The sequence below is a fragment of the Bactrocera latifrons genome, unplaced genomic scaffold, assembly GCF_001853355.1.
Source record: "Bactrocera latifrons isolate USDA-ARS-PBARC rearing strain unplaced genomic scaffold, ASM185335v1 scaffold_965, whole genome shotgun sequence".
Taxonomy (NCBI): Eukaryota; Metazoa; Arthropoda; class Insecta; order Diptera; family Tephritidae; genus Bactrocera; species Bactrocera latifrons.
The window spans coordinates 13,669-27,179 of record NW_017537673.1 but is presented as its reverse complement, the minus strand read 5'-3'; the positions used below and the strand labels follow the sequence as shown (position 1 = coordinate 27,179).

The window sequence follows — 13,511 nt, the reverse complement described above, 5'->3', positions numbered from 1 at the left end:
TTAGGAGAATTTATAAAACATTGCAATATCCTGGAGKCAGTAGAAAAAAATATCATAAACCTTTCTCTAGAATGACAGCTATCTAATCAAAGACCTTTGAAAGGATTATGGAAGAACAGAAGAACATTTAGGTAGATTAAAGTAAGAGCRAAGACATCGGACACTTTGTCGATATGGATAAAGTGGTCTAGATGTCCAGAAAAAAACACCTTTAGATAGGCAAGCAGCATTTTAGGCAGTAGCCTCCTAGCGCATATCGGCCAAATGTGCCTTAGGAGGCAGAACAGCAGTGGGAAGTGTTGTCCGAAGCAAGCAACGTGATCAACATTGGGAAACCCATGCACTTATACGACGTTTTATACAAAAAACAAAACCCGATGAAACGAAATACCGGGGTGTAAAACTGCAATAATCAGGTGCAAAACCATAGATCGGTAGTATACAAAATACCTCTTGCTACCCAATAGAAGAGACTGGAGCATGATCGCAATACTAATGGGTCCACTGTCTGGTGGCGACACACACCGCAAAACGAGGCCGACAGATCGAGAAGACTGCAGGGAATGTCTAGAGCAAGGCATCAGGAAAACAATGGAGCAAGACTACGGTACGCTGTAAACATCTGGGGTTCCCTCCGTATGTTACACTGAAGGAGGTATCGATAATGAGGCTACAGAGTCTGTTAAAAGTAACTGAACTYCATCTCGTATCGCTGGCTCGTTGCCCTACCAGATTAACCTAACCTAATCTAACCTAATAGCAGGTCAGCGATATCATAAATATACATAATATAACATTTTTTAGTAGTTGAATATCAGTTGTTTTTTTTTTTGTCAGTTGCGTCGTGAATGATTTAAATTCGGGTCCCTATCACTGAATCATCGGATTTAAAACTTATACTTTTCTGAAAAAACCCCTTGCAATTGATTTTTAAAAGGCCTGTSAAATGCAATTCAGTTTTACATTTACAAAATAAAACTTCCACAACTTTAAACCGGTTCGGTCCAGTAGAAAATCACTTTACGTCGTCTCCMAAGACCCACAAATATTTATATTCATACACAACGACAGACGTGATTGATACTTTATCAATGAATTACTATATATTTACATATCGGCACGACTCTAGAGCCGGTAAAGTCAAAAAGCTCTCAACCCTCTATTTAATCAACGCTTACCAAATTTCACGCTTAAATMAATATCGAAATAATCTTTCTAACACCTCACTATTACCTCAGCACGATAATTATAAACAGAACAAAACTCGAAGCTAAACGTATTCTCAGTGCAGTTATAAATAATCAAGATTATACTCGTAAAAGCTTAATAAAACAAAAGCTTCTTCCCACTTAAGGTTGTTGAGTTGCACGATCGATCAGCTTGTCAGATCCCGGAATTAGTAGCATTTTAGATGTGAGACCAACAGTAGCAAAATCATGTGGAGACAGGTTTCTAAAATTTTATTGTTGCTTTTGAGCAACATTCTCATTGCTGCGCATAACGGGCCGGCATACGAATCTGGTAAAAGCAATTATACATACATACTCGTTAATATTTCGGTAAACAAACAAGAAATTCAATTTTATAAATTTTTTGTTTTTTGTTTTAAGCGTCGGCAAGCTGTCTAAACCCAAACCATAAAGTCGGCCAGTGCATATCAATCTACGATTGCAGTTCGTTGGCTTTCGTCTTAAGAAAACAATTAAGGGCACAATATAGTTTCGTACGTATGTCGCAATGTGACGGTGGCGCTTATGCAAGAGGGAAATTTCCCTTCGTTTGCTGTACGAACGATACGAAGTTCCTCGATCCCAATGSTGACCAGAAACAACGCATTATTTTTCCGGATACGAAAACAACGGAATTTCCGCATGGTGGACATCAGAGTGTTGCCTTTATTACACCCCCACAGTGTGGTGCATTGACTATTTCGAATAAGATTTTTGGTGGTGAGGAAGCTGAGATAACCGAGTTCACCTGGATGGTTAAGTTGGAATATAAAAACGGTAAGTGTTGGTTGGGTATGCTAAATTTTCGAAAATGTTGATGGTTGTGAGAAAGTGAAAATTTAAAAAAAATATTTGTGGTGAAGTTGAAGATGATTTAACTCATACCGGAGAGCAGCGGCTGGAGTGAAGTAATTTTTCACAATTTCGTAGATTTGTTGTATTTAGAAGGGTTCGATTTATACTTTTGCCACATTAGACATTTTTAAGGTTTGGTGGACGGATTTATTTTGTTTTTTGCTGCACCGAAGCTTTAATACCCTCACAGATRCATTTGAAACTGATTTAAAAAGAGATTTATTATGATTTTGATCGCTCGGTTTGGATGGTGGCTATCAGCTAATAACATCTGCCAATTTTTTTGAACATACCTCGGAAAATGACACAGTTTTCCATAGAACCACTTGATTTCGATCGTTCAGTTTGTAAGAATATGTGTATGTTATTGGTCTCATATTGGCGATTTCGACAGAAGAGCAGATTGTTGTTGGGAAACGAACGACTTTTAAATTTCATAGAATTAAATTAATTAATTTTTTTAAACAGGTGGCAACACTCTAAAAGAATGTTTACAACTTTCTTATATGAAAACTCTGCAGTTCCTAGTACCATGCTTTTTTTTATAATTTATTTGCCTTAAAAAATTTTCAAACAGGTGGCAAGGCTACTAACAAAAAAATTCTAAATAATCGGTTCGACTTTGAATTAGCTGATAAATACTAAGAACAATGTCGAGATAAGATAGTTAGATTTACATTTCTAGAAAGTTATGACTCTGGATTGATCTGTAGAAAGAATCTAAATTTAATTAGAACTTCCGTTTACAGCATTATTATTATCACTAAAAACTTTCTTCGCAGAAATATATTTACGTACTTACGTGCCTACCTACAAATGTTAATATACAACATGTATGAGAAATTTCACTTTGGCAAGTTCTTGGGAAAAGAAAATACCTCGGACGGTAGAGATGTCATGGGAGATAACAATAATACTTTTAAAGAGGAATATACTAGTTTTTAATAATTAACTTGAATTTTGCGGTTRCTTATATTTATAAATAATATGATTTGAAAATAGGAGTATAAATYTGGAAAATTTTTCTATCATCTTTTTTTGCTTTCAGAAAGCGGCCTAATTCTTTCGGAATGTGCCGGTTCTTTAATCAACGAACGTTACGTTCTAACAGCAGCACACTGTGTGGTCGGTCCTGTTGAGCAGAAAGTTGGAAAACTGTAAGTTAATAAATAATTTCACTATTTCAAATATTAATAWATTCGTTTCCATCTACGAAATCCTTTTTTCCTTCTAGCGTCTCCGTGTTTGTAGGAGATCAAGCCACCGCATCTTCATATAATTACAATCATTACGAGTATGCACCGTCCACTCAACGCTTCGGCATTGAATACGTTATCGTGCACGAGCATTATGGATTTGACCCGCACACAAATGTACATGAACATAATGACATAGCGTTGATTCGACTGAGTAGGTCTGTGGAATTCAATAACTACATTCAGCCTGTTTGCTTGCCAGTACCAGCTKTACAAGATGAGCTAACAGAAGGAACACATCTGATTGTAGCTGGTTGGGGTCATACGGGCTTAAGTAAGTAGATTTTTACAGCAAGCGAAGTCTTGCTTCTCGTATTAGGAAAATTATTGAATACTAATATAATATAGGTTGTCAAATATCTCCCTTGCACCTTTTTGCTCTTTATTTAATGCTTTATAAAAAGTGTTACAGTGATTGGATTTAGTTCACATATGCGCCGTTTCGTTCGATAATCTGTTTCCATCTAGAGGGCAGCTTAATAATAGCCCCCACGTTGAAGCCGTCCTCCTGATTTGCGAAGAACTCGGACAGCCACATTTCTTTTGAGTTCAACTTTACACCAACAGGTGCGTTCGCCATGGAGAGGAGCAGGTGGTAATCACTTGACGCTATGTCCGGGCTAAATGGTGTATGCGACAAAACCTCCCACCCGAGCTTCTGTAGCTTCTGACAAGTCATCAACGAAGTGTGTGGTCTGGCATTGTCCTGGTGGAATACTACACGCAGTAGATGGCAGAATTAAGCACTGGCCATATGGGAGCAGCTTATAGTAGATGATTTTCTCCAAATCCCAGCAAACGCAYAGCAAAATCTTCCTGGTCGTCAATCCCGGCTTGGCCACTGTTTGTTACCGGTCTTCGACCATGACCGTTTTCGCTTGATATTTTCGTAACTGACCATTTTTTGCTGCCAGTCACTATCCGCTTCAAAAATGGGTCGAGTTCGTTTCCTTTCAGCAGCATATCACAGGCGTTGATTCGGTCCAGAAGCTTTTTTTGCGTCAAATCATGCGGCACCCAAACATCAAGCTTTTTTGTATATTCAACCTTCTGCAGATGGTTTAAAATAGTTTGGTRACTAACTGCCGTCTTCTGGGGGATGCCACGAGATGCCACATGCTGGTCTAACTCGATGTTTTCCATGATTTCGGTATTCGTCATCGCAGGTCTTCTGCCGGCTGGCTTATACATGSTGTCGCTTTCACCCGCTCTGAATCGTCGAAACCATTCCTCCGCAGTTCGAAGTGAAAGAGTATCATCCCCCAAAACACCATTAATCGCACGGAAGATTTCTCCAGCGGATTTGCCTTTATCGCTGGAAAACTTTAAAATATCGCGAATTTCGGCTTTAGTGAACTCCATGTTTACACGTCTGTAACTATTGAATGCAATATCCAAACTAATTATGCATAGCGTCRTTTTGTAGGTTATGTCAAGACCTTTCAAAGATGTATAGTATTGCCATATACAAGCTTTTTAGCGCTTTTTACATAGCGGCGAAATTCAAAAGACAAAAAGGCGGAAGGGAGATATTTGACAACCTAATTATAATAATAATAATTTCCTCAGATCTCCTCTTCAGAATAATTCTTCCACGAATAATAATACAATTACAACAACATTTGAAACATTTACAATAACTAAATTTTTCTATTTATTTAGCCCGACATAGCAGAGTGAAGAAGAAAGTCCACTTGCCKCTATATTCAATGGAAAAATGTCGCCATGTTTTCGAGACTCAGACATCGCTATCTGATGAGCAACTCTGCGCTGGCGGTGTATTCTACGAAGATGCATGCACTGGCGATTCTGGCGGTCCACTTATGCGTCTCCACTCAGCCTCTTGGGTAATAGAGGGTGTTGTATCATTTGGACGCCAGAGCTGCGGTCAAGAGAATATTCCGGGAATTTATACGCGTGTACGAAGTTATATCGATTGGATCGCAGATCACATGGAACCTTGGTAGTACCATAATACATAGTTATCTAGGATTACTTAGCTAATATTCAAAAATATATAAATTGTAACATGTTTAGAGAAATATAATAAATATGTATGTAGTATATGTATGATTTGTACAAGGCCAGATTCTTTTATGTATATACGTTTGTATGTTATAAAGGCAAACGCTTAAGAATTTTTAAAAGGATATCTTTTATATTCGCTAATCAAAATAGTTAAATTTTGAGAGTTTCTCGATTCCACCCTTTAAAGATATTTTATCATAGTTTGTATTCGGAAACTGCGATTTTGATATCTTACTGTGTACATAAATAATAATTATTTCTCGCATAAAATATGTATTCCTCCATTAGAGCATATAATAGAATTCAAATTACTTTGGGACTAATTTTATTTAGAACATTAACCTCAATTTAGGCAACTTGTATGAATATAATTTATTACTTTATTCTAAAGTCTTTCATTAGTATTAAACCGAAAGTTTTTGTTTGAAAGGAACTTTTTTGGTTCTTACCGAGAAGGCAATTTAAATGTTGCTGTTAAAGGCAATTTTCRAATTGCATTCAATGTTTCACGTTTAATGTCTTCAAATCTCTCAAAACGGCTTCCCYGGAGCGGTCGCACTAGCCTGCTGAATAGCCAGAAATCACACGGAGTTTGGTTGAAACTTTGGCGAAAAACTTAGGAAGAATCAATACAGTGTGCGAGTTGCATTAACGTGGTGCAAAAKTCAAGAGTTGTTGGTTCATAATTCCGGCCTCTTTTACGAACAGCTTCTCACAATTGGCGCATATCGCCGGTCGGAAGGAATTTGGAGAGCACCACATCTCGATAGTCGAAGAAAACTGTCAACATAAAAATCATTTTTTTTTTTCTTCAGCCGAAAGCCTTTGATGCTAGCGCTGCGTACTTTAGTTTATTTAATAATTTGTTTATTATGTAAGCTTTAATAAAATAAAAAAAAAAATCATTTTTGACCTGCCTTGACGTGGTTTATTGGTTTTGGCTCACATTTGCCATGCTATTCGGGCGATTGATGATATTTTTCCGGGTTTTACAGAAAAAATTTAGTGATTTTGGATACTTACGACATGATTCCAGTAAGATCCCTGACTGTTGATCGTCGCTTCTCAAGAACCAATTCCTATATTGACGCGTTGATAATCAGTTGATTGTGAAGGCCAGCCTTGTTGAAACAGCATATTGTTTTTCTTCAAATGAGGCCATTTTTCGGCAATTTAGCCATTTATGTAAATGGTCCAATGACGCGATGTAATGCTGTTGTTGAAGCTTTCTTTTTCAAGTCAATAAAAATTGCTTCAAGTGCATCTCAGAATAAAGCTTGCTAGCCGACTGTTGCGTTTTTCGACGTGTGCAATCYACTCGGATGACTGTCKATTGGACGAGGTGAAATYGTGGAGCCTTGTTTCATCTGTTGAYACATWTCGTCGTAAAAATTCGGGTTTCTTTCCCTTGAACATCTCCAAACACTGCAGCGAATCATCAACTCATCGTTGTTATTGGTCAAAAGTGAGTTCTTGCTTTGACCATAAACAAAAAACKAATATCCAAATATTCATTAACAATATATCCAATACGTTCCTTTGATAACTTTAGAGCCTTAGCTATCTCGAACAACTTTATTTATGATGCTGCATTTGTAACAGCCTCTTTTGGGCGTCCACGGCTTTCATAGTCCATGTTTCTTATTTCGCCTGGTTAAAAATTAGTGAACTGCTTTACAATGGTTGATTTCCCTGATGCATAGTTCAAATAATGTTGATCTATTGAAACCTTGCCTCCAAGAGTATTTTTTCCCCAATGCTTTATTAACACACCAAATCCCTTTGTTCTAACTAAAACTCATATGCATATAGTTCTTGATCTGTTATGAGAAAATCTCAATAGATCGGTTCAACATCTTTTGGTTATAGTTTTGGGTATGATGCCTGTCAATGCTAGATTCGTACCAAAAGACTTGAATCTTAYGAAAAAKCAACATTTAGTACGTATAGAGATCGCAAAAGAGATGCTTGAAAATATAACTAAGGACACTATATTCTTCATATGATGTTGAAACGGCCAACGATATGCCACTGCGCCAACACAAAAACAAAAAATAAATAAAAAAAATAAAAAATAGAAATAAAAAAATACGCTGAAGGCACTTAAGACCATCCCAGCGCAGTAGAAAAATGTCTAAGCGGATTCCAAATATTTAAAATTTTGTTGCAATGAAATATAAGTCCAACTAAAGAAGCTTAACTAGCTAATTAAAAAACAAAAATTAAGGGTTGCCAGCTGTTTAAAAAACCAGTATGTAAAACTTAASATGTTTAAGAGTGAAAGACTTATAGGGCGATTTTTGAATCAACGAATAGAAATAAAAATTTCCAGATTTGTTACTTTCTAAAAATCTTAAGTATGAAACTCATTAATAACTCTTATATATCTAGCTGCTCGTGATGCTTATGGAAATTAATGCTGACGATGCACTTAGACAATATTTACTTTTAGTTGTACTTTCCCTTCTTTTAGCATTAGACACGAACTATTCCATGTTATATACAATTCATATTTGCTTCGCCTAACTTAATGTTACCATTCAGCAACTTTATTATTTCATGACTATTGGTTAATAATGTCGGTAAATCATTCAGTTTCAATAATAAAAATTTATGATAATTTTAGTTCCTTCGCGAAAACTACACTTGCGGTTTAAAGTCAACGGCTTCTGTTTGCAGAATTCCACAAAAGAATTAACCGCGACTACTATGCGGCATATTATATTAACTGTAAATTGTTAAATCAGTCGCTAGTCCACTTCAACAGGAGTTCAATAACTTTTCTAATGAGACAATGTCAAATCAAACGCATGTGGCACTTGGCAAGTCATTAAACTGCAATAAAACTGCCAAAAGCTTGCTGGCCCGAGTACGTGGCGGGTGAAGCGCGTAATTAGACACTGAATATGGTTAGAATGTGTGACTCATAGACTAACGTAAACGGAAATATTTGCAGGTATTTCCCTAGATTGGATGACAATCCAGAGCAACGCAACACAAGTGTTATAGCTGTTGTTGTCATGCTGCATGTAGAGCAATCTACAAATTAACTCGATTTATTTTTAATCGATTACACTCAAATTTTGTATACACKTTGGGAATTTACATGAAAATTGCAAATTGTGTAGCGTTGCGATTCATTGAGCTTTACGATAGAATAAAAGTGTTAATAAAAAGACAATGAGCAGTCAAGCAACAACAAGTTTTTCAAGAAATTGTGTGCATAATTGAATATTTAACGGAAACAAATATTGAATATTAATTGTGTAGATTTTATGAATGCGAAGACGTTTTTTTTTTTGTTTTTTTTTTTTTTTTTNTTTTTTTTTTGTAAGTAAGAAAAATAAGATTTAAGAAATAAGCAAAACCGTTACCTTCGGTTGCATTGAAGTTATAACACCCTTCATAAATGCATTTCTTAWAGCATAACAGGTTGTAAAGAGAGCTTTATCTTGATTTTGATCGGTTAGTCTCTATCACAGCTATATGATATAATGGTTCGAACTGAACAATTATTCGAAGGTAGTAGAATTCCCTTAGACAATAATCTATACACAAGTCAAATAAAAAAGTTTTTCCTACAAGAACTTGATTTTGATCGACCGGTTTGTATGACAGGTATATCTTTTAGTGATATAGTAACCGATGTAGTAACCGATACCGACGGTTTCGACAAATATGTAAGTAGCTTCTTGGGGAGAAAATGGGRTATGCAAAATTTCAGATCGATATCTGAAGAACTTATTCGCCTTTATACATTCGAAAAGGCAGACGGACATGGCTAAATTGACTCAGCTCGCTCCGCTGTTCTTTTATATAGTCCTTCAAATACATGTTCATACCTATATCGTATATAAATCCCGTGTTTTGGATCATCATATTGTATCTATATGTGTTGCGTTTACCCAAACCTTAATGTTGGATGAGCTAGACATATGATTATTGACATATGTATAAGATTTTTCATTATAACTCGAAAGGTAGAGTTGAAAGCATTTGTTTACCATTATTTTATGACGAATTATTGCATTAATTTAACTGAGAAAACAATGGAAATTTTTCTAATTTGCCCAAATTACATGCTAGCTCTAATATAAGTGGTCCGACTTCTCCAAAACACCATTTCATAGGAAAACCACAACAAACTTGACTTTTTCCATAGCTTCTAGTGGAGTGTATATTGGCTTMTATATACGAGGTAAGCTTGATAAGTCAAGAAGTAGCTCCTTTTGTCGCAATGCTACTCTATTTTGACTCAATATACTTTCTAAATAGTTTTACAATAWAATAGTACTAAATTGGTTTGGATCACCATGTGGTGTCATAAAAGTTATTTGCTCAGTTTGAAGATCAGAACTAGAGCTGTGTTCGATTCGCCACTTATTTGTTTGAGTTCTCAGGTTCAATTCAATTCAATTCATTAGAAGAGCACATAGGTATATATAAATGAAAAGCTGACGTCATCGTCCTAGAAATGCGATGAACCTGACGAGGACTGAGACGGGTAGGTCCTTATTTCATTTACTACAATGGCCATATAATAGAACGCAAATTTGGTGTGGTACACGTGGTGGGAGAGAGACTCCGTCGCCGAGTACTGGCATTAAGCTCGGTGGATGAACGTCTAGCCACAATCCGCATCAAAGCGAAGATCTTTAACTTTTCGCTGATTAGCGCTTACGCCCCCATGGAAGAGAAGGACGATGTGGCCGAAGATGTCATCTATGAGCGCTTGGAGCGTATCTGTGAGAGCTGCCTCTCCCACAATGTCAAAATCGTGCTTGGCGACTTTAACGCCAAGGTGGGCAAAGAAGGTATGTTTGGCACTTTTGGACTCGGACCACTATCTTGTTGCAGCCAAGATAGGAACCTGCCTTTATGCAATAAAAAAAAGGCACATCAAAAAACACAAGGAAGGTTCGACTTCGAGAAGCTGCAATCACAACGGGAAGTTGAACGATTTTCTACTCGACTTGCGTTCCTGCTCACTGAGAGCACTCATCAAAAACTCGGTATAAGGGAGCTGTGGGATGACATTTCAAGCTCTTTATGTACAGCTGCAAACGAAACCATTGATTGTCGGAAAAGGCGAAAAGAAAGAACAGCTGATACGATGAGGTGTGTCATCTCGCAGTGAAGACAAAATAGATTGCCTATTTCGCAACGAGACGCATTTGCAGACAGAAAAAGGGAGAGGCCGAAATGAGTGAGTACGAAAGGCTTGCCAAACTGGCCGACATGAGTAATGCTCGAAAATATCCACCGACTAACAGAAGGTTTGAAGACCGGATCATAAGCGGTTATAGCCGAGTTTACAATAGCGTGCCGGTCGTTCTTCCTATTAGATGWTTGGGCTCTTTTCTCCCTGGTCTATCCAACGGAGTGAAGGTCTTGCTTTTCCTATGCTTCCCCCGAGGGGTACTGCGTCAAATACTCTCAGAGCTGGTTTTCATCCACTTGGATCAAGKTCTAGCTAGCGAAAATGATACTACTAAAACGAATAATGGAATTTGAATCRACATTTCACATGTGTGCCATCTTCACTACTAACACATGATGAACAAAAATGCACTGACTTAACGAACTGCCTTCGTATTCAGATTATATGCAAATGAGTGAATCTTTTTGGCTTAGCGCCACAAATYAGGTGTATGAGTGAGAGGTTTATTAGAATGAGTAGTGTCTTGTTTTTCAAGCGAAAAAAGTTCAAATTCTCAGTCGCGTGTAACAACGGGAGTAAAGTACCAAAAGCAAAAGACTTAAGTAACAAACGCGTTGTAAAGGTAGCACAGAAGTTTCAGTAGTAAAATAAAATAAAAAAAAAAAACAACATGCGCATGTGAGATTTGTGTTTATAGAAAAGTAATTTACATCTATGGACACACTCACTCATAGTTTTGTAAGTTTGTATGCAAATATAACACGTTTGGGGAACATTTAGTCTAGCTAGTTAACAGCTGTTAGCGAGCAAACGAGTTTCAGCTAAGTTGCTGAGTTTATACGCGACTTAATTTCGCAGACATACTTGTATAGGAGAATACGATAGGAAAGTGCATGATGTTAGATAAATAGAATGAGAAAAAAAAGTATATATTAACAAAAACAAAAAACAATAATGAAAACAAATTTGATTTAATAAACTAAAAGAAACATACAAAAAAAATTAAAAATAAAACTGCAGCATATGAATCACCAAGCTATGTATTCAATTTGTAACACTTCCTAGACCCATTTCACAACCTACGTCATTGCAGTTGGCATTAGCGTCAACGGCTTATCACCGCAAAGGAAACGAATTTGCAACGCTTGCTTATTATGTCAGAATTTCGCCTTTCTTCGTTAGTCGGCACATTTCGCCGTAAACACTAAAGTTAATCTCTTAAACTTACTCATAACCGCAACAGAACATGTGTTAATAAAGACGTGATTTATAAATCGCAACTGCAACTAACAGTCATACATACATATACATATACATATACGTACATATGTATGTGTGTTCAGTGTAACAGCTGAACCTGTTGAAGGCTCGGTGCGTATTAAAGCACTCAATTTACACACTCAGTCAACTCATTCATRAAAATCACTGTTTCGATTACCAGTTTGATTCTTTGCACATCTTATTGGCAGCTTCATGTGCTGAACACAATGGCCGCGACATTCTGCAGCAGCACTACAGTGAACTGAAAATGGCGTTRTGAATCCTACTACATCAACATTCGTAAGAAGCTAGCGACATAACAATGGCCGGCATGTATACAARACAATACAGCGCTCCATTTTGCATGTACACAATTTCGTTGTGGCCGTACTAATACCTTTCACTTCAATGAAATTTTAATAATTTGTTCAAAGTGCAATTTTGTATGCAAAAAATAAATAAATAGGTAAATATTTTSTTTTAAATTATCAATTGTTATTACAAATGATATAATAGAGCTATTTTATGCTTTTATTTGTAAAATAACATCAAGTTTATTAGAGCTGTGARTAGTTTTACATTTTACATATTAGTGGCATCACCACTCTTCCTCATCTCTCTATCTAATATCTATATAATATCTATTCTACTGTCAACTCTGCTGTCGCCCTACTGTCGTTGGCAAATATAAGAATATATTAAAGTTAGCGAGTGCAACAACTGTCGACCTGCAGTCGTGTAGTCGTGCAGCTGTCAAAATAACTGTGTCCGTAAGAACGTGTGTATTTTAATATTTGACAGATGTCGCGGTCATTGTGTTCAGCACATCAAGCTATAAAATGGACCCTCATCCAGCAGAGATTTCAGTTGTGCTCCAATACTCTGCGCATAGACGTGTGCTGCAAATCATCACAAAGAATAACAAACTTACGAAAGCGTGCAAAACAAGTGTTTTAGTAACTGTGTGTGTGAGTTTTAAAGCAAAAACTGCATGAGCAAAGTTTGTTTTGAACAATTTGAGGCAGATAAATAAATTAAAAGCTAATTTGTGCAAAAATTTAAATTATATTTTTAAACAACACAAAATTGGCAAAGAACAAATATCGTCGKAATTTAAGCCTGGAGATGTTGCGCGTAATTTTTATCACCGTTATAAGCGCGCTGTCGACCAATTTAGTGTTTGGACAATTGTTCGAAACACAGCGTAAGTATGTAGCAGTAAATTAGTAGAATTTATAGTAAAACCAGAAAAAATCGAAAGCGGTGTCCAGATAGATGACCAMATTTTTTTGTTCGGCGTTTTCGATTTATTGCGAAATAGCGGTTTTAGTTTAATAAACAATCAAAACTCAATTGTATTATCTCAAATACGTTTAGAGGCATTAAACAAGTTCTTAATGSAGTTTGTGTCAATAAAAATTTCGTMAAGTTGTTTTGATATTATTTTTATCCATGAAAAACGACTTATTTACAAAAAGTAATAAAGGTGAAAAAACAAGTCAAWAGAGTATGCGAATTGAATTACAGCTATTTGTATGAGTAAAAAGAAATAATATTTTTTGCATTAAATATGAATGAAAGAACTGTTGCTTGTTAAAAAACGTTCGTCATATTTATAAATTTCTGCTATAGTATCAGCGCAAAAATTTTTGAAAATATTTTTTATAATATTTTCGCAAAATTATTTTTTTTAACGTTAATAGCTTTTGAAAAAATTAAAAA

The 13,511-nt window shown here is 36.2% G+C and overlaps 2 protein-coding genes across 2 annotated transcripts in view; both read left to right on the top strand.

The window, feature by feature from the left end:
• Positions 1-1,423: 1,423 nt before the first annotated feature.
• On the top strand, positions 1,424-5,473 carry LOC108977885 (serine protease easter-like). Its single transcript, XM_018947849.1, has 5 exons — positions 1,424-1,521; positions 1,611-2,006; positions 3,133-3,241; positions 3,319-3,614; positions 5,003-5,473. Exons 1-5 carry the CDS (start codon positions 1,437-1,439, stop codon positions 5,305-5,307), a joined length of 1,191 nt encoding a protein of 396 aa, XP_018803394.1. The 5' UTR covers positions 1,424-1,436; the 3' UTR covers positions 5,308-5,473.
• Positions 5,474-12,670: 7,197 nt separating this feature from the next.
• LOC108977884 (serine protease easter-like) overlaps positions 12,671-13,511 on the top strand; it is a 9,147-nt gene continuing 8,306 nt past the window's right edge. Inside the window, exon 1 of the mRNA XM_018947848.1 lies at positions 12,671-12,993. Coding sequence (XP_018803393.1) covers positions 12,915-12,993 — 79 coding nt within the window. The 5' untranslated portion in view covers positions 12,671-12,914. The remainder of the gene's footprint in view (positions 12,994-13,511) is intronic.